At 36.9% G+C, this 25690-nt stretch overlaps 1 protein-coding gene across 1 annotated transcript in view; it reads right to left on the reverse strand.

Moving 5' to 3' along the window:
- Positions 1-557: 557 nt before the first annotated feature.
- LOC126235057 (chorion peroxidase-like) overlaps positions 558-25690 on the reverse strand; it is a 126607-nt gene continuing 101474 nt past the window's right edge. The window contains exons 7-13 of the mRNA XM_049943793.1: positions 23013-23195; positions 11755-11907; positions 10190-10364; positions 6491-6609; positions 5761-5920; positions 1982-3139; positions 558-855 (exon numbers count right to left, since the gene is read on the reverse strand). Of these exons, the coding sequence (XP_049799750.1) occupies positions 702-855; positions 1982-3139; positions 5761-5920; positions 6491-6609; positions 10190-10364; positions 11755-11907; positions 23013-23195 (2102 nt within the window). The 3' untranslated portion in view covers positions 558-701. The remainder of the gene's footprint in view (positions 856-1981; positions 3140-5760; positions 5921-6490; positions 6610-10189; positions 10365-11754; positions 11908-23012; positions 23196-25690) is intronic.

Consider the following 25690-nt stretch of genomic DNA (forward strand, 5'->3'; position numbering starts at 1 on the left):
TTTATGTACATACATTCCAGTCTGCTATTTTAATCTATGTACTGACTCTTTATTTGTGTTCTTCAGGTTTGCTTTCTTTTAATACTGACTGAGACATCAGGGTCATCAAAACCCTTTTCTGAAATTGTAAGATTATTTTCCCCTGCTCTTGTTCTTGCAAACAGTAGGTACAGAGGAGACAGTGTATCAAGATGTCTAGTATAATTCCAGTGTCAGTCATGATAGATTACAAACTTTTCTGTCATTACTGAATATTTTGTGGCTGTCATATGAAGGTCTTTTAAGCCACGGATTATGCAGTTAATAATGGATACCAGTTCTGCAATAATATTTGTTTTTGCTTTGATCCATTGCAATAGTAGCTTGCAATTTTTTTACATATATTGGACAATATATGATTACTCAGTGCCTCATAGTTTTTTTCAATGTAATTTATGCATTTAATACGGCTGATTGTCTCAATTATAATTACTGTGTGTTGAAACAGCTGACAATATGAACTATTACAATTGTGGTGGACAAATATTGATATAAATAAAAAAATTTCACAGCCTTGATACATACTGTACTCTTATTACTCCATCTTTCTGCAAAGATCCAGTTTATTTTTCTGAAAATGTGAGATCAGTCAAGTGATATGTACAGATATGTTGTGAATTTCACTTCATGATGATAGTAAAAATTAGGAAAATGCTCTGTTTTCAGGATCCATGTGCACTTGAATCCTCCTCTACCATATCATAATTTTCTTGCAAAGGTTGAGGGAACTCCTGTAGTGACAGTGGATCACTGGCTGGTAGTGGGATCTCACCAGTAAATTCCTGCTGCAGATGTTCTGGACAAAGATCCCCCAACCTGTATCAACATTGAAAAAACAAAATTTAAAATGATTATCCGTTATGGCATTTTAAGGATCTCTCTGCAATCAGATAGCATAATGATGAGCATTTTATTAACCTGTCAAGTAACAGGTGTGGTATTAATGCAATAAAAGAAAAAAGTTATGAAGTCATTTCAGATTTGTCACTCTGCACATAACTTATCTATCTCTGTCATACTGTTTGGAAGCATTTAGTTGTTTCACATTTAGGCATAGAAGAAGATGGATTCGGTTATTGAGCTTCCAAAAGCTTTCATTGTATGTGTGAAGAATAGGGGAACACACTTAGTTTTCAACAAAGTTCCCTTTTAGGTAACATTTGCCATAGTAACACTGAACAACAACAAATGATTAAGATATAGTTCATAGTATGCAATGTCACTTGTACTGTACACTTAGCTGATAACTTTTGAATGGCAAGCATTCATAATGAAGTTTCAGATAACTTCATCACTGTTTCAAACATGGTAATAGATGCCTACTATATGGAACTAACAGCCAATTATGTTAACTATGACTGTATACTATGTACAAGAGTTCCCTTTTAGCTTGATGAACATTGTCAAAATTTTTTCCAGTGAGTAGATTCTATTTAAACTGTATGTGTCTGAAAAATATCCGTCTACTGTGATCCTGTCACAAATTTCCATGTATGTGGGAATAGGTGAATATCAGTAGAAGCTAAACTGTTGAACCGAATGGACATATCAGTTATTTGTATGTAAAATCTCCCAGCTTTACCCATTTCCAAAGCACCTTTGTGTCTTGTCTTGATGATGAAAGATGTTTCCTATCTCTCTCTTTTTCACCAACCAGGCTGCTGCTTATAATGTTCTCTCACCTAGCTGGTCCACATGATGTGTGCAATTTTTAGTAGTTATTGTTTTATTCACTACAGGATAATCTGTGAGAAAAATAGTTTCTGCGTCACAAAAAACAGTGGCAATATCCTTTTCACCCATTTAAACCTTTCTTTAATTACCTGTAAGAATTCAATTGTTAACCAGATGTCACATCATATGGTCAACAACTAACTTTTCCACAAAATTTACATAAAATATGTGTAAGAAGCTGAATAACGGTGACATATATAGTACTAACCTGCTGCTAGGAAGTTCTGTTTCCTTTCTTGCTAAGCTGAGTAAGGGGTCTTTAGATGTCAAAAGTGTGGTTCTTGTAGAATCTTCTCCTAGAGTGGCTGTCTCTTTTTCTGTAGATGGGATGTTCTGCGTAGTTAAATTATGTGTAATACGGTTCTGTACTTCACTCTTATTAGTCTCTTTGTGATCAGTTTCTATATCAGCAGCACTGTTTTGGCCACAATCAGTTCCTTTCGTATGAAGGGATGAATCTTCTTCTATGTATGGATTTTCAGGACCTGATGTTAGAGGAAAGAAACTGTTATTTTTAGAACTGTATCGTTGGCCTGTCTGTGTAGCAGATAAGTGTAATTTAAGAGGGCTTGACTGAGAGTTTTCTAAATTGGATTCTTGAAATGAATTGCTTCCAGTAACCATTTTTGAAGTTCCTTCTAAAATTGTGTGATGCAGTATGGAATATTTAAATGGTTTTGTATTATTGTATACGTGTTCTTTCTGTTGAGATGCCATAGAAGTAGTGAACAGCTCTTCATCAAGTTTTGAAGATACATAGAAATTGCCAGAAAGATGAGAGTCAGGGAATGGTAACCCATTTCTCTCAGTATTACTATCTCCAGCAGAGTTTACAGTGTTCAGTAGGGATATATGAGAAGGGTGAATGTGACCTGATGAAATTTTGTCGTCAGGGTTAATACTGTGTGTGGTTGTATAGTGATAAACAGGAATTACCTGTATAGGATTTCTGTGGCTTTGTGTATGCAATGAAGGCTCTTCATTGGGCTTGATATTGGGCTGATGATAGTGTTCTTCAGGTTTTTTGTTAAAATTTGATAGGATCTCTCCTTCATCTGTAGGAGAACCATATTTTTCCTGTGTGGTAGAATAACTTGGACTTTGCATGCTGTCTGGTTTTAAATGATTTGCAGGAGTGTATCCTTGTGTCTCTGTATGATTGGGTGAATTATACTTGTCCAATTCTGTACTATAGTAATTATTGCCGTTCTTGGGAGGTTTGAGGTATGAGTTGTCATCAGGTCGACGGATGGGAAGTTCAAGAGTGTATTCTTCTTCTGCATAATTATCATTCTTGTTATGCTCCCTCCATGGTGAGAGATCCAACTTGGGGATATGCCAACTATGGCAAGGTACATGTCTATTCCTGTAAAAGAACAGAAATTACAAAAGGCTCACATAATGATTTTGTTAACTGAAGAAAAAAGTGAGTTATTCAATGAACTGAAAATCTTATAAAACAATCAGTACAAAAGTCATTAAATTGTACTAAATTGCTGAAGTTGTAAGTATCATACATTTCTAGTTATTGCACTTGAACAGGTCAGTATAAAAGTTAATGTTTTGTCATCAAAACAAGTTACAGAATTGGATTTTCCCAAAACTTTCTGAAATTTATTATCGTATATGTTTGCTAACAAATAATTTCTTCTTCATGCAATTTGTCTGTGTTGTAAATGTGAAACTTGTACTTAAAACTTTGTGTTTCTTACATATTTAATAGTGTGTTTAAAAGTTTATATTCTTATTCCATCACTCCTCATACTTCAAGCAGAATGATATAAATTTCAATGGCAAACAATTTTTCAATTACACTAGTCCATTTTAAAACACTACATAAATTTTGTGAGCGAAACCTATCTGTTGTGAATGTTGACTTTCTTACCATATAATGTTGATGAAAAGTATCGGGGGTTCCTGTCAGAAAGATGGAGAGAAAGATAATGTGTGTAATTACTGCCCAATTACTTTGACTACCAGTTTTTCAGTGTTATTAGAGTGGATTACATATACAAGCTTGACTAGATTCACTAGCTATAAGTGATGGTACATGGTGACCCAAATTAAGTTTTTACATCATCTGATGCTGCCACTTGATATGTAACTGGCTTTGGGTGGTTGACTGGCCTATGTGTTGTCAATTAGTATTGGCTATCCTGAATTATTAGTGTACATTTCCTCAGACTTTTTACAGCACTGCCCCACTGTGTAGAAATGTGAGTAGGGACTAATGACCTTAGCAGTTAAGTCCCATAAGATTTCACACACATTTTTTAGAAATGCGAGTAAATGACCATGCTCTGAAATATGGAATTAGTATGTCATAAGAGCCGTATGGGCCACTGGTGTTCCTTGCACTATTCTGCAGCTATATGGATAATTTATTTGTCATTACATAACACATTTTAAAAAATGTGCTAGACGACAGATCTGCTAAGCTCCAAGTCATCCTTGACTGAAGAGAACAAAAGACAGTTCATGGATAGATGATGGATGAAATGTAGCAGTATTGAGTAATGTTAACAACTCTGCTTATCCAACAAACAGTATTCAAGTATGTAATTTTTTTTGCATGAGTTAACTTTTTTGTGCTCATTTGAAACTTATGTTTGTCATATTTAATGAAATAGTTTAATAACACTATTTTTGTTCTACACTGAGTGATTTATTCAACAAAGCCGAAAAAGAGCTGTTTTAGGAAAATGTGAAATATTGTAATTTTAACATGTACCAAATGAAAGATTCAAGATGGATGGCCCAGCAATACCTCCATAAGGAAAGTGGTTTCACATAATATAAGTAGTTCAGATTTCATTCACCAATTTTTCAAAATACTACCATCAAAGTATATGCCATAATTTATAATTTTGTACCATGTTCATCACTTTTTATATAATTATGTAAATAACAAGATATTTTAGAGCCAAAACAGGCAGTATAAATGGTGTGTGGTCACACTGGAAGGAGAAGTATTTGGGAAAAATAAATCAATGGAAAAACCTATGTTGAAACATAAAATCAAAAGAATTGTATAAACTAGTTGGTATAATTTATTTTCTTGAACCCTTATGAATGAAGGGACCATATTAAAATCAAATCCACTATTTGAGGCTTTTCTGATGTAACAACAGCTCGAAAGGCTCTTGGGCATTATCTTGAATACTGTTATGGAAACTGTACAGTATTTCAGTAACAGCATCTGGTATCTGGTACAACACCCAAGAACCTGTCAAGTATATTAAAACTGCTTATGACATTAGCCTCACTGAGGTGAAACTGTTGCAGACAATCAGCAAGATTAGCTTAGGTGCGAAGTAACTTGGTCATAGTATGTAGCTGCTACTGTGTTGCTGAGATTGATTGATTTGTAAGATTCCATATTTAGCACCTGCTCTGCATTTCAGTTTGTAGTGGCCTACTTGTGTTGAAAAATATTTTGAGCTTTGCAGCAGATAATTATTTTCCTTTGATAATCATCCACAGACTGACATTAACTGCTGATTACTTCTTAATTTTGGCATTTCCTTTATGAATATAAGTGAAAAAACAACAACCTTTGCTTTGTGTTGATGAAGTATTTCATTTGTTTCTATTTTATTTATTCATATTTTGCTGCTCTCTTGTTTCTTTTGATATGTTCATGGATGTGTTCATAATTTGCTCATCCATCTATTGGCACTATTCCAGTTGTCCATTAGTTCTTGTACCTCTTCCATTCTAATCATAGCTAGTACATCAAACTCTAAACTCTAACATTATGGATTTGCAGAATGATGGTGCAGTTATAGCAGTTATCACAAAATATTCTTTTGTTAATGCAAGTGATATCAAGGTGTATATTTGTGAAGTAGAAGAAGATGCAAAATAAAAATTTCAGTCATTTTTATCTTGAAAGTAATTTAATGATTAATAGTTTTCTGTGATTTATTAACATACAAGAAATCTCAGAGTTTAGATCAAATGTTTCATTGGCAAAGTATTACTTACCGATCATTATCAGCTGCCAGAAAGACAAAAGGCTGCACTGTATCAATTGTATCAAGGTTATCACAGAGAACACGAGCTAACGTTACATGCCGTATCTGTTGCAGCTGTGGCAGTGTGAGTGATGAATCAAATCCTCCATTCTCATACCAAAATCTATCACCTAAAATAACACAGTCAATGTTGTAGTAACTCAAATTAGACTGACAACACATATCTACAAAAAGCGAAACACAGACAAAACAATGATTCTTCATTTGTATTATCTTGCTGTTAAATGAAAGAAACTGAAGGGCATTTATAATCCACATTTGTTCACCTTAAAACACAGGATTAAAATAAGTATTTCATTTTTATTGTTGAAAGAAATGTGTAACTTGGTTACGAACATGTGCTGTACGTATGAACATGTTTGTTAATCTCCTGTCCAACACAGGTTTACATATCACTAATAGTTAAAATATCACTACAAAAACATGAATTTAAAAAAGTCTTAAAATAAGCTGTTTGGCTGTGATTAAAAATGTTTTGTATGATGTTCACCATTGTATGAATTTGCTAAACATCTGCTTATCGTTTATTTAAAAATGCATTGTAGTTTTACATTGCACATTTACTTGCTTGGCTTAGAATGTTTGAAAATATTTGTACATATTTGTGCTAATAGCCAATTTAGATGTTTTTGAGAGTCTGTTGTCACAAAAAATTGCTGAGAAATATATTTTTCACTGACCTTTACGCAAATTACTGAACTGTTGAGCAATAATGCATGCAAATGTTGGCCCCACTAGACCACCATAAACTGGTTTCTCTGCCATGCCACCAGCAAACAGGTCTATATCATCTGTATCACTGGAACATAAACGTCTGTTTAGTCTACCATGTTTTATGTAGTTATTGCTTTTTGAGAATATACTTCATTTGTCATAAGAGATCTGTGCTGAGGTCACAGAATTCATGGGATATCTCCTAATATTGTGTTGGACTTCCTTTTGCAGGGCATATTACAGCAACTCAATGTGGCATGGACTCAAAAAGTCATTGGAAGTCCCCTGCAAAAACATTGAGCTGTGCTGCTTCTATAGCTGTCTGCAATTGTGAAGGTGTTGCTGGTGCAGGATTTTGTGCATAAACTGACCTCTCAATTATTTCCTATAAATGTTCGATGGGATTCATGTCAGGTGATCTGGGTAGACAGATCAGTCACTCAAACTGCCCAGAACGTTCTTTGTTTGCGAACACAAAGTCCATGAAGGTTTCCAAACGTAATCAGGACCCAGTCCATTCCATGTAAACACAGCCCACACCATTATGGAGCCACCACCAGCTTGCACAGTGCCTTGTTGACACCTTGGCTTTGTAGGTCTGTGTCATACTCAAACTCTATCATCAGCTCTTACCAACTGAAACTGGGACTTATCTGACAAGGCCACGGTTTTCCAGTCATCTAGGATCCAACCAGTACGCTCAGGAGAGGCACTGCATGCGATGTCGTGCTGTTAGCAAAGGCACTTGTGTCCATCGTCTACTGCCACAGGAAATTAACATCAAATTTTGCCACACTGTCCTAATGGATATGTTTGTCCTACATTTCACATTGATTTCTGTGGTTGTTTCATGCAGTGTTGCTTGTATGTTATGACTGACAACTCTACAGAAACACAGCTGCTCTCAGTTGTTAAGTGAAGGCCATTGGCCACAGCATTGCCCATGGTGAGAGATAATGCCTGAAATTTGGTATTCTCGGCGCACTCTTGACACTGGGTATCTCAGAATGTTCAATTCCCTAATAATTTTTGAAATGGAATGTCCTATGTGTCTAGCTCCAACTGACATTCCACATTCAAAGCCTGTTAATTCCCATCATGTGGCCATAATCACATTGGACATCTTTTCACATGAGTCACCTGAGTACAAATGACAGCTCCACAAATGTGCTTTGTGTATGCAATACTACCACTGTATATCTATGTGCATATCAATATCCCATGAAATTTATCACCTTATCATCTCACCTCAGTGGAGAGGGAGAAAGGGGAGAGAGAGAGAGAGAGAGAGAGAGAGAGAGAGAGAGAGAGAGAGAGAGAGTGTTTTAATTTAACAAAGAAATGCAGCAGACTGACATAGTCAACAATATATACTTTATGCAAAGTCTGGGTGGCGGATAAGTAAGGAATTGTCCTAAAGAGCACATTTTCTTAGTGCTGATGCTGATATGGCATTGACCTCTCTGCGTTTACTCTGTACAGTGATTGATAGCACACTCCCAAAAACATATGATGTTTTAAAAATGGAGTTGTTGGAAGTGTAAATGTAGTTTCAACTACAGGACTCCAGGCCAGATCTGTAAGGTCTCCTATGTATGGCCTCCTAGCAAAGCAAAAGTGTGGCAAAAGTCATGAAACATAATTTGAACTGAACTGTGACCAATTTGGCAATAACAACTTTAAAAAATCTTTAAGATGACTTTATAAAAGTGACAAAATGTTAAAATTGACAGATTAAAGTTGTGTGTTGGACCAAGACTCAAACTCGGGACCTTTGCTTTCGTGGCCAAGTGCTCCACCAATGGAGTTACCCAAGCACGACTCACGACCTGTCCTCACAGCTTCAGTTCTGCCAGTACCTTGTCTCCTTCCATCCAAACTTCACAGAAGCTCTTCTGCAAACATTGCATAACTAGCATTCCTGAAAGAACGAATATTGTGGAGACATGGCTTAGCCACAGCCTGGGGGATGTTTCCGGAATGAAATTTTCACTCTGCATTGGGGTGTGTGCTGATATGAAATTTCCTGGCCAATTAAAACTGTGTGGTGGACTGAGACTCGAACTCAGGACCTTTGCCTTTTGTGGGCAAGTGCTCTACTCACCGAGCTGCTTCAAGGAGTGCTAGTTCTGCAAGGTCTGCAGTAGAGCTTCTGTGAAGTTTGGAAGGTAGCAGATGATACACTGGAGGAACGAAAGCTGTGGGGACAGGTTGTGAGTCATGCATGGGTAGCTCAGTTGATAGAAAGGCAAAGGTCCCAAGTTCGAGTCTCAATGTGGCACACCACTTTAATCTGCCTGGAAGTTTCATATCAGTGCACACTCCACTGCAGAGTGAAAAATTTCATTCTGCAAGCATCCTCCAGGCTGTGGCTAAGCCATGTCTCCACAATATCCTGTCTTCTAGGAGTGCTAATCCTGCTTTGTTTGCAGAAGAGCTTCTGTGAAGTTTGGAAGGTAGGAGACCAGGTACTGGTGGAATTGAAGCTGTGGGGATGTGTGCTGAGTTGTGCTGGTAGAGCAGTTGCCAGTAAGAGGCGAAGTTCCCAAGTTTGAGTCTCGGTTCAGAACACAGTTTTAATCTACCAGTAAGTTTCATATCAGTGCACACTCCGCTGCAGAGTAAACATTTCATTCTCATGACAAAATGATGTTCAAACTCTTGCTGGTACTATATAATTTTGAGAGACAACTTCAAATCAGATTTTATGTTGCATTATTCCCTTTCATGTAGGAAAGTAAATTGTCAAAATTAACAGATGAATGATTTTCTTTGTAGTCCACTAACAAATGCCAACCTGAATCATAAAACAAAACAGAAATTGTATTCTGTCATAAATGATTTGTGAACCAAAATGGCAAATTAAACAATCTTAGACTGTGATTAGAATTTGGTCCCCTGTCTTTCATATGCAACATTCAATGAAACTAATATTCTCAACACATCTCAGTTGAATTGTAAGCTGAAGGAAGGGAAGAAGAAAAAAGGGTAAAATTTTAATACCCCATCAATATTTTGGTTATTAGAGTTCAAGCACTAGGTCAGTTTGAGAGGAGGGGGGGGGGGGGGTGAGCTTGGTGGCTACTTGTCAAATCTTCTGACTGATTTGTTGCATCCCACTAATGAATACTGCTCCTGTGCAGCCTCTTCATCTCAGAGTAGTAATTGCACCCAACATACAAAGTTGCACCCAATGTTCTCAGTTATTTGTTGGATATATTGTATTGCAATCTCTGCCATCATATACAGTTTTTATTCTGAAATTATCAGACTGTAACTACAACATATTCTGTTACTGAGAATAAGGAATTATAAGAAAATGTTTCGATTTCTTATGGCTACAATAAAGTTACTATTTTCAGAATCCAGTCTCTCTGCTTGTGCAATGACAGTTCTCTAATGTCACACTTGCAAAAGCACTTCATGTCAATGTGCAAATGCCTGCCAAATTTTATTGTATCTCTGGTGAAACAGCACTGAAGTTACAGACAAACAACTCCACTGTACAGAAAGTGACTGTTTTGAACTATAAAATTGTTTGTATTCCTTTCAGCATTACTCATTATCATATTGGTCATATGTGCAATTCCTCAGTGTTCGATGAGGCAGAGACAAAAAGACACTTTATATTAAATTTTAAAACTACTTGAAATAAGAAACATTACCTGTAAACCTTTCTAAGTTTCACCACTGTTTCAGGAGACATGACTTTGAGAAGCTGGTCCCAGTCAGAGAATGACTGTAATCCACAACGAGTTCTCCAGCTGTTGTATGGTGGAATGCCATGGTCACGACCTCTTTGTATGTTGAGTGCTGCCAGATCCATTCCATAATGATAAGCTATAAAAATGCAACCCAAATTTCATGTCATGAGAATAGCTGTCCTGAAATAACCTTGTAATTTGGTGATATGAAGATGAAAAAACTGCAATTAATGATGAGATTTAGTGTTTGCGTCAATCAACTGAACAATAAAATCAAATACAGGGGCATATGCTGTCATATTCAACAAAGTGAAGAACAATCTAGATCAGCTAAGTCAGTAAGCAACAGAAAATTGAAGTTCATATCTGAAGAAACTGTGATAATGAGATGTTAGACTGAATATTTCTGTATGTTGAATTTACTGGTCTAGCATTTAGCAGAGACATGTACATTGCAAATGGGAAAAGTCCTAAACAACAAGCCTAGTAACTGTATTAATGAAGACATACAGTAGTAGTAAGTAGTAATGCTAGGAACCTGCCAGTGAACAGGTATCGTTTTCATCCAATACTTTCAGCATGCATTACTCTCGTTCTGTAACACTTTGGATGTCGCTGTTTTTTGCCAACATTGAATGGGTCTATGTTAAGCAGCAGCATAAATTGTATTTATTTGTCTGTAATAATTTAATTTACTACAACAGTTTGTTTATTGATGAAGTCTGAAGACATGTTAAGTTTTCAGTACCGTTATCTGGGACATCATATATTTAATATGACTCAAAGTGTGTCAGGTCTCTCCCAACATCCATAGCACTATTTTATGCTCCACATTTTATAGTTTGGAGTATGTCTGAGGAATTAAAGAAACTATTTCATATAATTACTATTTTCTTTAAGAATGGCCATCAATAATTGCATGCATTATACTCTAAACCATATCATGTTAGGCGTAACTTAATTCTGTTGATGTTTGTAGAAGTTGGACACAGTTTGAGTGATTTTAGGCACACATCCCAGGTAATGGTGCTGAAAATTAAACATGTTTTCAAAATTTATCATGTAATCATATCATTGTAGTAATTAAATTGTTGTAGATAAATAAATATAATTTATACTACTGCTTAATCTAATGCCATTCAGCATTGACATAAAACAGCAATATCCTAAGTGTTATAGATGAGGACTAATGCACTCTCAAAGAATGGTAGGAAGACGCTACCTGTTCATGAGCAGGTCCCCATCACAAAAACAGGCAGACATAAAAATGAGTCAAGAAATAAAATCTAGCTTCAAGATGGTAAAGGAAAAGTAGTGGAATCCCTTCCCTTTCTTTGCCACATGAAAAAAATTCTGATTCTGAAAACTAATACTTTTAGCCTTTTACTTCAGCAAGCGCAGTTTTCTTAATGATCACTGTTTGTTGTCCTTTATTTAGGCCAACATTTATTTTTTTGGGTGAGACAAAAATAAATTAAAAATTACCAAGATATGTAAACCTTTTTTTTATAATGTGTTATACCTACATGGTGTCTGGAAAAGATGATTTGTAAGTTGTTCTGTGATGTATTCATCCCTCTTCTGAGCAGGTTGAACACACATACCAAGTAATAATTGGTCCACTGATCCTGTGTTATAAATATCTGTTGGAACCGTAAGTTCTTCATGTAGTGATGCATCTGTAAAGATTTGTACAGCTCAAACTATCATTTTTATTTTTCATAAAAATTACAGGAAAGCTATCAGTATTTGGCGGAACAGGTTCAGAATTTAAAATACTATAAATTTGCATTATGTAAGAAGATACTTTCTTTCATCTCCATTTGAGTAGTTTAGTTAGTTGAACATATCACTTTTACAAACACTTTTAACACTACACAGAGAATGCACATCATGGTTTACCTAATAACAAAATAATAATTAGATATGAATGACTATAAAACTGACTATGAAAGACAGCATTTCTGCTCACATGAAAATCATACAAAGATATTAAAACACAGGAATTTATTAATCATCAGTTTGAGCAGTTGGCACTGACATTCCTCTTTGTATAGCTACACAGTAAAAATGTCTTAGAAGACAGACAAATATTATGGCAGATAACGTCTGTATAAGTTTAAGATGAATCTCCATGGTAAACAGAGGTCTTTCTTAATTTGGACTTTGACAGACTCGCTCACATTCTCTGCTGTATCCTTCCTTCGTTTCTTCAGAAAGTCTGAGATAACTCAGCATTCTTCTAGGAGCCTGCCAGTGTTGCCTGACTTCAAGCACATTTGCCAATAGCAAACATTCAACTTTATTCATTTTGAAATGTAAATAGAACATGTAGAAGAGCACAATATCAAAAATGTATGCAATCTTTGGGGGGGGGGGGGGGGGGGGGGGGAAGGAGAGAGAGAGAGAGAGAGAGAGAGAGAGAGAGAGAGAGAGAGAGAGATAGAGAGAGAGGAGAATGGATTGGAAAGAAGATATTTGTAATACTTCAAAGAAGACAAACTCAGTTTACATGATAGCCAATAGAACAACCAACTAAAAATGAAAATAAAAACTAGTAATGACAGATAATCTTCAATTAAAACTTCCGGACTGAGAGGCCGTGGTCGATGTATAAAATTTCCACCTGACGTTTCGTCTTCATCTGCGGGAGACATCTTCTGAGGTAGCCGGACTACCTCAGAAAATGTCTCCCGCAGATGGAGACGAAATGTCAGGTGGAAATTTTGTACATCGACCACGGCCTTTCAGCCCGGAAGTTTTAACTGAAGACAACACCGGCCGTGAAAGCCTACATTGTATGAATGACAGATAATGTTGTGCTGTCATACCTAGATATGAATTCTCTTCGAAGATGCTTTCAGTATCAACCATTGTAGCTTTTTCAAACATTGGAAACTCCAGGCTGGACTACTGAAAATATAAGGAAAAAAATGACATGTTGAGTTGCAGATAGGCACAACGAAAAGACTGTTACACATTTAGCTTTCAGCCTAAGTCTTCTTCAGAAAAGGAAACACCCACACACTCATTTACACAAGCAAGCGCACCTCACACATACAGGATTGCCATCACTGGCAGCTCAGACAGGTCTGAAGAAGGCCCTTGACTGAAATCTAAATGTGTAACAGCCTCTTTATTGTGCCTGTCTGCAACTCAGTGTATCATCGTTATGGCGAACAGCAATCTACCCTTTTCCTTATATTGTCAATGTAGCTTTTTGTTGTCCACTCAATTTATGACCACTATTGTGAGTCTTAGTTGAGGAATGGTTGTTCAGTGATCTCTGGCTCTTGTTCCAAAGACTGTCAGAGTTAAATATGTCTCATGCACATTCCTAATACCAGTGCTTCAACTTCATCTTTTTACCATGAAAGCAATCATATCTTGGACAAGCTCAAGAGCATATAATGTTCAACTTTCTGGTATGACCAGAAACCTTATGTGAGAATGTATAGTTATAGGCAGATAATACACATTAGTAATACAAATTACTCCTCTGAAATATATGTTCTAGAAAGCAATAGTAACAACTACGAGGGTGGTTTGAAAAGTTCTCAGAACGGAATAGAAAAAAAAAAAAAAAGTACTTACATCACTGAATTTTTAAAAAATTTTTCAATGTAGTCTTCTTGTAGATTAATGAACTTGGTCCAGTGATGTTCCAGTACCTTAATCCCATCTCTAGGCCTGCAAAATAGTTGTCAACTCTGGCTATCAGTTCTTCATTTGACATGAATCTTCGTCCACCAAAAAAAATTTTAAGTTTTGGGAAGAGGTGGAAGTCTGATGGAGCCATATCAGGTGAAAAAGGCGAGTGTGGCAACAATTCATATCTTAGTTCGCGTAATTTTGCAATGGTGATGGCACGTGTGTGAGCTAGCATTGTCTTGATGGAAGATGACTTTCTTCCTTGCTAAACCTGGCCTTTTTTCACATATCTTTTATTGCAATTTGCCCAGGAGGTTAGCATAGTATTCTCCAGTAACTGTGCAGTGGGGAGATAATCTACAAACAGAATCTCCTTTTCATCCCAGAACACTGACGCCATGACCGTTCCTGCCAAAGGAATTTTATTTGCTTTCTTTGACGACGGAGAATCAGCATGTTTCCACTGCTTTGACTGTTGTTTAGTCTCTGGGGCATAGTAGTGCACCCAAGTTTCATCTGTGGTCACAAACTGGTGCTAAAAATCTTGTTTGTTTCTCCTAAAACAGGCCAAACATTGTTCCGATATGTCCATTCTCATGCGTTTTTGATCCAGCATCAAGAGTCGTGGCACCCATCTTGCAGATAATTTTTTCATTCCTAATTCTTCAGTTAAAATGTGAAATATCCTTTCAGGTGACTGGGCAAGCATGCGTAATTTCACACACTTTCAGTCGGTGACCATTTTGTGTACTTTTGCAATGAGCAGTGACACATCTTTGCCGACCACTGCATGGATCATCATCAAAGCTCTCCCAACCAAATTTAAATTCATTTGTTCACTTGGAAACAGTTGACTATGAAGGAGCAGAGTCCATCAGGGTATTCTGGAAATTGGCATGAATGTTCTATGCTTTCATACCTTTCTTTACGAAGTACTTAATCACTGCTCGAATCTCGATTTTTTTCCATATTTGCAAATCGTTACATGGGAACAAAAACAGAGTCATGTCACCGCCACAGTTCTCTTCCGAGAGCACTGATGTGGCACGTGTTTACAGGCAACAGTCCAATGAATATCACATGAACAACTCATTGCGTTAGCTCTGACCTCTCGTAGTGATTCTGAGAACTTTTCAAACCACTCTCATATGATAATTGCTCCACACACATGATGCACTGAAAGTCGTCTTCAACACTGGCTTTTCAGATCTGCATAGGTAGCAATATGTTCCCATCACATGCTCGATTCTTATTATTTCCATCCCCCACCACACTTTTGAATTGTGTTAAAATCCTCTTGTACTTTCTATTCTTGATTTATGCTTCTTTATAATGCACTCTCTCTACGCTCTCTTTCTCCTCCCCCCCCCCTCCCCCCTTTTGCATTTATTTATTCACCACAGATTTCTGCCTATCTCTTTTCCTTGTGGTCTTTCTTCCAGACTAGCTTTTTCTTTGCCTCTGCTCTTTGTCTTCTCTTCAATGGTGTTTCATTAATTTATCATTATTTCAAACATTATCTGCAGCCTACTTATTTCACTTTACTTACAGTCTGGTTGTAACCTCTTTTTAACCTTGCGTTCTAAGAAACTTCTTTCTCTGTGTGACATTATTCAATTCTTTTATTTTCTTCTTCTTCCATAGCTCATTGTCCTTTGATAATGTTCAAAACTGTTTACCGATTAAATTTAGTTTTATGTTAGGTTGCTGTGTAAGTGTTGGGGAAATTTAGTAACTCATCTAGAACTTGTGAATGAAAGAAGAAACTTAACCAAAGATAATACTTAAAACTTTTGTATTATTCAGAAAACTGAAATCTTAACTTGAAATAGCAAGGCTTCAATAAAATGAACAATGTGAAGTCCATCTCTTTACTACTTATTAAAAAAAAAAAAAAACCTTGTGTGTTGTGTCTCCTGCAAATTGTTGTTAAATAGTAGGAAATATTTTAGGATTTAATCAAAAAGTTTGTATAGTAATAAAATGCATAAGTAGATGACTTCCAATACCTTAGAAGCAACACGGATAACTGTAAGTATGCTCTCTGAGAGACACATTCTTCTTAACTCCCATTACTCTAAATATGTAATTCTGCATCCATCTATTCAATCATTTATTCATTCACTCATTCATTCATTGTGATCTACAGATACCATCAAGAAGAATCTTCAGGGATGTGGACTGAATCTATACACTGCATGAACAATAAACCATCACAATGTAGCATAACAATGTTATAACGATTGCACCAGATACATGTGATTTTGTGAGTTAGTGACAAATCCAATGCTTTGGAAAACAGTTATGTTAAATAGTGTTATGGCATAGAATAATAATGAGCAGGAAATCACAAACTTTTATTAAAACTTATTCGAATTGCCATGGGCAATATCAAGTTAAGCCAAAGACGCTGGCTGAAGCAGGAAGCATACCAGCACGTTGCAAATGGGTCAGGCCTGCAATGCATTATGCCACCTCCGCCGAGTGAGAAGTATGCATTCAGCAAAAGAAGTTTTTGACATAAAACCAAGGGAAGAGGGAGAAGTATGTTTATTTTCTTGTAAGTCATGGTGTAAGAAACTCTGTGTCTTACAGAAGAACACATAGCAAGGACCTGATACAGCAGTTAACAGCTTGCTACCTGAATATGGCACAATAAAGAGGGCAAATGTGGTAATTATGAACCAAGCCATTGAGTATAGCCTTGTACTAGTTCTCTTTAAATACTTCAGTTTTCCAGCTCACATCAGTGAGTCACTGGGACCATGGCATTCACAGCAATATCACTGAATTGTATGATTATGACACTGTAGTGAATGTATATCCCAGACTCTTCAGCACAGTCAATGAACTAGCCAAAGATGTATTCAAGGTGACAGTTTTCACCTGATGAGCTTCACACAGCTCGTGACCTATCATAGACTGATACGTAAACTGACTGTCTTCCAACAAGACCACTCACAGAGTGCTATTAGCACTGAATTTCAATACAGAAGCCAGCAGTTGGGCTTCTTGAAGTCCACTTTCCTGTTCAACACCTGGACATCTCCAGGTGATGAAACCTGCCAGGCTGGTAGGGAGGACATCAACCAACCACATGACTACTGACACCAGATACATCACTGACAGATAATCAAGGGTCACTGTAGAATTCAGAGTTGGACCAAGGGCATTTCAACAGCCAGCGCAGGTAAACTTTTGTGCCGGACATGGCTGCTGCATGCCTGCCGGCAACCCACCATAGCAGTGAGGTTGCTAACACTATCATCTGGACATGCAGTCACTGAGCTATTTAAAGAGGCATCAACTAGAATCAAACAAACAACTGAATGAAGCATCATCTGAGGCTGGTGCAAAAGAACAATAAATCGTAAACACAGTGAATAAATGTTTGAACTTCAAAAATGTTTTACTAGTATTGAAGATGCTTCACAGAAAAGAAAACAATTACCTACATTTGTAACATCAGAGGTCTATTTACAATACATAACTACTTATTATGCAACTTGCCATGTAACTAACTGGATTTTCAATCTTTGTATCTAAATAATCAGATAATTTGCATAAAAAGTGGCCAATGATAAATGTTTTTAATTTTCTTTTTAATTGATGAGGATTCCTAATTTCTTGCTTTTTGTTAGATGAGAGCTTGCTGAATACCTTTGCATGAGAGTATAGAATTATCTTCACTCTGAACCCTGGACTAGAAGACATTATCTGCATGAATATCATTGTCATCTTGTATTGAGATTGTGTGGCTCACAGTTCAGCTGAAACTGATTTTTACTGTCAGCTACACAGAACAGTAATGAGGTAGTGTACTGAGATCTGACTGTAGAAATTCCAAGAACCTTAAATACACCTCTGCAAGATGTGTGGTTATTTACTTAACAGCATAAATTGTAGTATAGTATATTACTGATCTATTTCTACTTTATCTGTAATCTGTGCAACAACAGACTGTACTGTGAAATTATAATATACTTTTTTATGTATGGTAAGGAAATTTGAAATAGAATATAAATAATTTAGGAGTAAAGGAGACATCACCAAATAGTAGAGTCATTGACAGATCCACAAAAAATCTTGTGCTAGTTTTCAGAAAACTCCTTTAATGAGCTAGAAACTTAATTTGCTTTACATGCTTTGCCCCAGAAGGTAATTTCAAAACATAACTGGGAGTAAAAGTATGTAAAATAATCCAGTAATCTAACAAAAGATATTTCTAAAAGCAAAATGTGCTGATCTGGTCTTTTTGATTAGTTTATATATGTGTTGAAGCCATTTTAACACGTTATCCTGTTGGAGTCCACAGAATTTTACGTAGTGTGTTTCTTTTAGTGTATTACCATTAATGACTGCTTCTGGTGCTAGTAAGTGTTTCTTGCTTGTTTAAAACTGCATAATATAAATCTTTGTGAGGTTAAGTTTTAAACTACAGAATGAATTTTTGCTCTGCAGTGGAGCTTGTGCTGAGCACTGTTGTGGAAACCAACAGATGGACACAGAAGTAGAGGAAGACCTCATAATAACTGGATCAAACTTTGGCAAAGAAACTTCAGTGCATGGTTATGAACTGGGAGGAAGCTGAAAACCTGGCACCTGATCTAGTTTGCTGGTTGAAACGTGTAGCCTGATTTGCTACTTACCATTAGAGGAATGAAGTCTAAGTCCGAGATATTGTAGGGATAACACCATTGGGGCTCCTGCATGTATCACTTACCCTCACACATTGTACTAGTTTTAACACACTCTTTTGTAGAACTTCCTGGCAGATTAAAAGTGTGTAGCAGACTATGACTCAAACTTGGACCTTTGCCTCTCGTGACAGGTGCTCTACCGACTAAGCTATCCAAGGAGACTCTTGACCCACCATCACAGTCCTGCTGCTCCCAGTACCTCATCTTCTATCTTGCAAATTTCACAGAAGTTCTCCTGAATATCTGTGGGACTAGCACTACATTGAAGAAAGAAGGTACAGGGAGAAGTAGGGCTGTGAAGGCGGGTTGCTTAGTTGGTAGAAACCTTGCCTATAAAAGGCAAAGGTCCCAGCTTTGAGTTCTAGGCTGGCATAAAGATTTAATCTGCCAGGAAGGTTCAGGTCTTCAAATGTTTGCTGTGAAGCAATGCTAGGTATGTTCTGTATCTGGTGTCTGATAAGACTGAATTTGGGTCCTTGATTAACCTGCTGGCTTATACAGCCAGCTCATAGCTGGTCACAGGTTTCAAGTCCATTGTTACATTGCCAGCTGTGAGACAGGCTGAGCAGCTATAGCTCTTTCTTAGTGTTTCTTTTTCTCCATTAACAGAGATGACATGACATGTTATATACCATTGGAAAACTGAAAAATCAATCTGTTTAGTGGTGTACAACACATCCAATTTCTTCTGAAATTTTGTGAGTTACAATCAATATTTTTCTGATTTTGTTAGGTCAATTCCATCAAGAAAACGCCCTCCAGAACTTGTGTAGTTTGCAAAGCATGGGAGGAGAAAAATAATACAAGGTATGAGTGTGAGAAATGTTAAGTGGCACTGCATAAAACTGTATTTTTTTGGGTATACCACACCAACAAAAACTTCTAAAACAGTATTATCTTCACTCCTCACCAGTTTGATAAATGCCAAGGATAGATTGATAACGAATTTCTGTCAAAAAATTATATAATTTTGACAAAGGTGTGTAAGACAAAAATGCTGATTTTTTGTAAATTCAAATAGTAAATATAGGGTTGACTATGGGGAAAAATATTGGTAAGTCAATGGGTTAATTCACCTGTGTCATCAGTAAGCATTACTGTTTTTGAATGTTCGTCCTAAGTCACTGGAAGATACCTTACTTATATTAAGAACAAGAGTGGATCTAATACAGATTCCTGTGGGATGCCAGTGCTATGTTCCTTAATTTTGATGTGATTTTCATACCTGTGGCACAGTCTGTCATTGTGGAACACTGCTTTCTGCTATGAATGTGAGATTTCATCCATCCTAGATGGATGCCACTAAAAATGTAAATGTCATGTGACTAGGGCCTCCCGTCAGGTAGACTGTTCGCCGGTTGCAGGTCTTTCGATTTGGTGCCACTTCAGTGACTTGCTCATCAATGGTGATGAAATGATGATGAGTAGGACAACACAACACCCAGTCCCTGAGCGGAGAAAATCTCCGACCCAGCCGGGAATTGAACCTGGGCCCTTAGGATTGACATTCTGTCACGCTGACCACTCAGCTACCAGGGGCGGACATGGATGCCACTAAAGCCTTAACATTTTAGTTTATCAAGTAGAATTTCACAGTCTGTACAATTTAAGGCTTTGATAAGGTCATAGAATATATCACCAGGATCAAACTGTTCTGTTTAGCTCTCCATGGAAGTCTTTTCTCACACCTTGTATGTGTCTATAAGTGAAGAAACCTATACTAAAGTCAAACCAGAGGCAGTTAATATGTTCTGCTCACAACAGTGGGTCAATATTATAGATAGTCCAATTTCTCAAAAATCTCTTAAAATATGTCTGTAAAAATAAATGGTTTGCTTATCTCCAGTTTTATGGTTGAGTGTTGTTACAACATATTGAAACCTGTCAGTAAATACACCTTAAAATCATGACTATTTACAAAGATAGCTTCTGCAGCTACATACATACATATTCCACATGCCATTATATGGTGCATGATGGAGGGTTCCTTGTACCAATACTAGTCATTTTCTTTCCCGCTCCATGTGCAAACAGAGTGGGGATAAAACGACTGTCTGTGTGCCTCCATTTCTCTTATCTTCATGGTCCTTACATGAAAAGTGCACTGGTGGCACACAATTCTTGTGCAGTCAGCTTCAAATATTGGTTCCCTAAATTTCTTCCACTGTGTTTCACAAAAAGTCATTTTCCCTCCAGGGGTCCCCATTTGAGTCCTTGAAACATCTCCATAATACCCACGTGTTGATGGAACCTACTGATTACAAATCTGTCAGTCTGCCTCTGAATTGCTTCAATTCCTTCCTTGAATTTGATCTGATAGGGATCCCAAACACTCAAGCAGTACACAAGAGCAGGTTGCACTAGTGTTCTATATGCAGTCTCCTTTATAGATGAGCTACACTTTCCTTACATTCTCCCAGTGAACCAGAGTCAACCATTCACCTTCTCTGGTCTCCTCTATAGATGAGCTACACTTTCCTAACATGCACCCAATAAACCAAAGTTGACCATCACTTTCCCTGCTATCATCCGTATGTTCTCATTTGTGTTATGTGATATGTGGTTTATTCATCTCATTACGTACAATTTTCAAATCATTTGATTTGTTGGACAGGAGACATATCAAGGTTTACAAAAGAAACTTTTTTCACTTTTTTGAGAGAAATACAAAAGTTTACATTATATTTTACATTTATAAGTTACAGCTACACATGTACATAAAATAATACATGTAATACAATCCCTGTGTTCAGACTGTGAAGCTGTCCTCAATGAATTCATCGACAGAATAACAACACTTTTCCACCAGAAGAGTAGAGCAATCTTTTCAGTGAACTAATCTCCATTTTAAATATATTACTGCCTTTTATTTTACTGAAAATTTTTAACGCCATATACTCTGGTGTTTGGGCATAAAGTTTTAAATGATGTGTTGGAAGTTTGAAGTTATCTCTGTGGCAAGTGCTGTAGTATTTCATTTCATATTGCTTTGAAACATTATGCCTAAATACTGAATCAGTTGACTGTTTCAAACAGCACTCAGCTAATGTTGTATTTGTACATTATGAGATTCTTTTTCCTATTCACCTGCACTATCTCACATTTTTCTACATTTAGAGCAAGCTTTCATTCATCATACCTACTACCATACTACTCTACTACTACTACTACTACTACTACTACTAACTAGAAACTATCTTTTATCTTCCTACAGTCACCCACAACACCTCCCCATACACCATAGCACCATCAGAAAACAACTGCAGATTCTGCTTGCCCTGTCCATCAGATCATTCGTATATCTAGAGAATAAGAGAAATTCTATCACACTTCCCTGGGGCACTCCTGATGGTACCCTTGTCTCTGACGAACAGTCATCTTTGAGGATAACTAACTGGGTTCTATTACTTAAGATGTCTTTGAGCCACTTGCATATCTGGAAACTTATTCCATATGTTCATAACTTCATCAACAGTCTGCACTGGGCCACAGTATCAAATGCTTCCTGGAAAGCTGGGAATATGGACTCTTCCTATTCCCCTTCTTCCATGGTTCACAGGGTATCATGTGAGAAAAGGGCAACCTGAGTTTCACGTGAGTGATTCATTCTAAATCCATCCTGATTTATGGACAGAAGCTTTTCCATCTCAAAGAAATTTATTATATTCAAACTCGGACTGTGTTCAAGGATTCTGCAGCAAACCAATGTTAAGGAAACTGTCCTGAAATTTTGTTGGTCCATTGTTTTACCCTTCTTATACACAGGAATCACCTGTGCTTTTGCTCCACTTGCTAGGGAATTTGTGCTGAGCAGAAGGTTCATGATAAATGCAAGCTAATAAGGGAGCAATGCCATAGTGTACTTTCTGTAAAACCAAATTGGCATCGCATTCAGACTTGGTGACTTATTTGTTTCCAACTCTTTTAGTTGGTCCTCTATGCCAAGGAACCTATTACTATGTCCTCCATATGGGGTTCTGTGTGTGACAGGCAAACAACAGTATGTTTGTACAGTCTTCATGCGCAAATGGTTTTAGAACACGAAATTTAAAACTTCAGCTTTCCTTTTTCTATCTTCTATTGCCATGCAAAACTGGTCAACAAGTGACTGGATAGAAACCGTCAGCCTGCTTAGCAATTTTATGTAGGACCAGAATTGTCTCAGGTTCTCAGCAAGATCTTTTGCTCTCTTTTGCTAAGGTATGAGGGTGGAAGTTGTTATATGCTTTGCTCATTGATCTTTTTACAGACATACAAATTTCTTATGGGTAATCTTATCATACCAGTACAACATTTTAAAATTCAGCTAGAAGTGCCCTCATAGCCAGAGGAACTAATGATTTTTAATTACCAGATCAATTTTGTAATTAATTAATAGTTTAAAATTGTTAGTATTACTTATTTTGATAAAACAAAATAAAAGGAATACTTACTGAAAGGCAATAATCTATGTCTACTGTCACAACGAAGAAGACTTGGCTGCACCAGGCTGTGACCAAAACGAAAAGCTGCTGTGGCAAATGCATTCAGTGCTGTTGGGTTCACTTTTATATGGTAACCCTTGTAGTACCCCTTCTGGGTCAGATTCAGCTCAAAAAGTTTGATCACATCTTGTCCTACAGTAAGAAAAGGAAAACAACATATTTCAGTGAGGCAGTAGCTTTTAGTTGTTGCAGATAAGCAGTGTTTTATGTCCACTTGGTCATTTTTAACAATATAAATATATAACAAGAAGTAATAGCTTTAGAAAAATAAGTCATGATATTTGTGTGTACATTCTGACAATGATAATTAAATTGCTCATTTAATAAGAGCCTTTACAATGGAATTCTTCTGAGTTTTCTAGGCATATGAGTAGACTATATTCAATGCAGAGTGGGTGGCAACTATCAGAATGAAGACAGTTCTGTTATTTGATGGGTATATAGTACATGTACATTGTAAGTTAATGCCATCTTTCTGTCATCAATTGGTAAGCTTCAGGACAATTTGACAGGAAGATGTAAGGCCACTGGAGATGGGCAAGAATATTTTGACAATACAGTACTGTCTCAGGTGAAATGGGGATAGCAGACTTAAGTCATCATTTCCACTCAGTGAGCTGTGAAAGTATTGTTTTCAGTGTGATTCAGCTTGCACTTGGTTTAGTAAAGTTACAGAAAATCCGAGTCCCCTAAACTGCTGCATTTGTGAAGAAACTCATTTTGATTCTTTGACTTCTCCCAGTGTAATTCATCATGAAATACTTCAAGGGTGAATAGCTGGATGTCAGTGTCCAGTGGATACAAGTGACCAAACTGCCATCATCAGATGCAATGTGGTCACTTGCAGAAAATTGTACTCATTGGATACTGACATCTGGCTCTTCACCCACAAACTATTTTGTCAACAAACTCGTTGACACCTTGTGACTGTTCCTGTACCAAAAGCTCTGAAAGTTTTTTTTTCTTTCACAGTTTTAATTAAGAAGCTTACAATACACAAATGACTATAGATATGATAATGGAAAGTCCTTGGTGAATATAAATTTATGTAGGGATGCCCACCAATCAGTTATCCAGCTGAGTGAACAGTCATTGTCAAGCAGTGGCCAAGAGCAGATTTGACAACACAATGGAACTACATGTTGCTTCAATGGCTGCTTCACAGCCCATGTCATCTGGATCCTTCCCAAAAAGACCAACTTCTGTGAATTACATACATGGGAACTGCCCTTACAATACGTCCTTCAATCATGTAATCCTCCTGGCCTCAATATTCACTTTTCCCTGCTCCTCGCCTGCCTCCGTCCCTATCCCAAGTCCCTAACTTCACTCACCTGGCACTCAAACTCTACTCTCCACAGTCACCCACTTCTTCATCTTATTTCCCTTTCATACTCCACTCTTTCATGTCAATGTGCTCTGTGCTCTACACCTTCCACCTGTGACCAGAATGAACCATTGGTGCCACATTTGTATCATCCAAGTTGAGCTGCAGTGCTGACACAAGCTAGTCAGCTGAGATAATGTATGCGTACAGCGTACGTGTACTCTATAGCTCCGAAGAAATATTTATCTTAAAGCTAGCAATGTTCTCCACCTTGTTCATGAGCCTATTGATGACTCAGTGATGAATCAATGTCTATCTAGTTGATGAGTATTTACAAATGCAGAAAGCTATGTTAATAAGTGATACATCAAATGAAAGGTATGTAAGTTACTCATTTGATGTAATGACAAATTTTTATACCTCTTGATTTGGTAATGGTATTGGATCTCAATAATAAACACAGACACTCATGTTATCCCACAAGATCCCTATCATCCTACATATCAGATACTTAGTGTAAGATGTTTTAGTTGAAATTTCACTAATTAATTAAAGTGGTCATTAATAAAACCACCATTTACTCAAAACAGGCATGGCACATGTTAAGCTTACACATACCATTTAAAAGGGCTCCTAAAATGGATTATATGAGTATATCATAATAATCTGTACATAAATTTTTTATTGTTTAATGCCACAATCTCATGGTTATCAAATATATGTTTTAATTGCAGTAACTAAACTACTCAACCAAAGTTAGTTTGTGAAGTTCCAAATGGTGGCACAAAAAGGTGCTTATTTTCATATTTTAGTTGTGAATTATGTAACATTTTAAATGCTGGGCCATTTATTTCAGTTTAAAGAGAAAAGAGAAGAGGTTGGAAAGGGTAGGCAGTACTTCTGATGAGTTTTTAAAGATTGGCACAGATGCTCTCAGGATGTTTTGCTCATTGTCATTTGTCTTTTGCTTGTAGTCATGAACTTGGTAAGTGAGCAGTGGCTTTGTAGTTTTTCAGTGCAAGTATTTTGCAGCACTTGAAATTGTGACTGTTTTGTTGTTGCAGTGGGGACTTAGAAATAGTTTACATCACTTTGACAACGGATTATCACTGTTGCAACACTTCAACTTTTTGTGAATGACTGCTTTGATGCAGCAATGGGACTCAGCTTCACATGTGACAATTGGATTTGTGGGATTGGCTAGCACTTTTTTGTGATTATTAGGATTGAGTGAAGTATTTAAAAGAGTGTAATGGAATGTGATCATATGCTATCTCAACTGCCATTTTTAAGGCAATAA

The sequence above is a fragment of the Schistocerca nitens genome, chromosome 2 (assembly GCF_023898315.1).
Source record: "Schistocerca nitens isolate TAMUIC-IGC-003100 chromosome 2, iqSchNite1.1, whole genome shotgun sequence".
NCBI lineage: Eukaryota > Metazoa > Arthropoda > Insecta > Orthoptera > Acrididae > Schistocerca > Schistocerca nitens.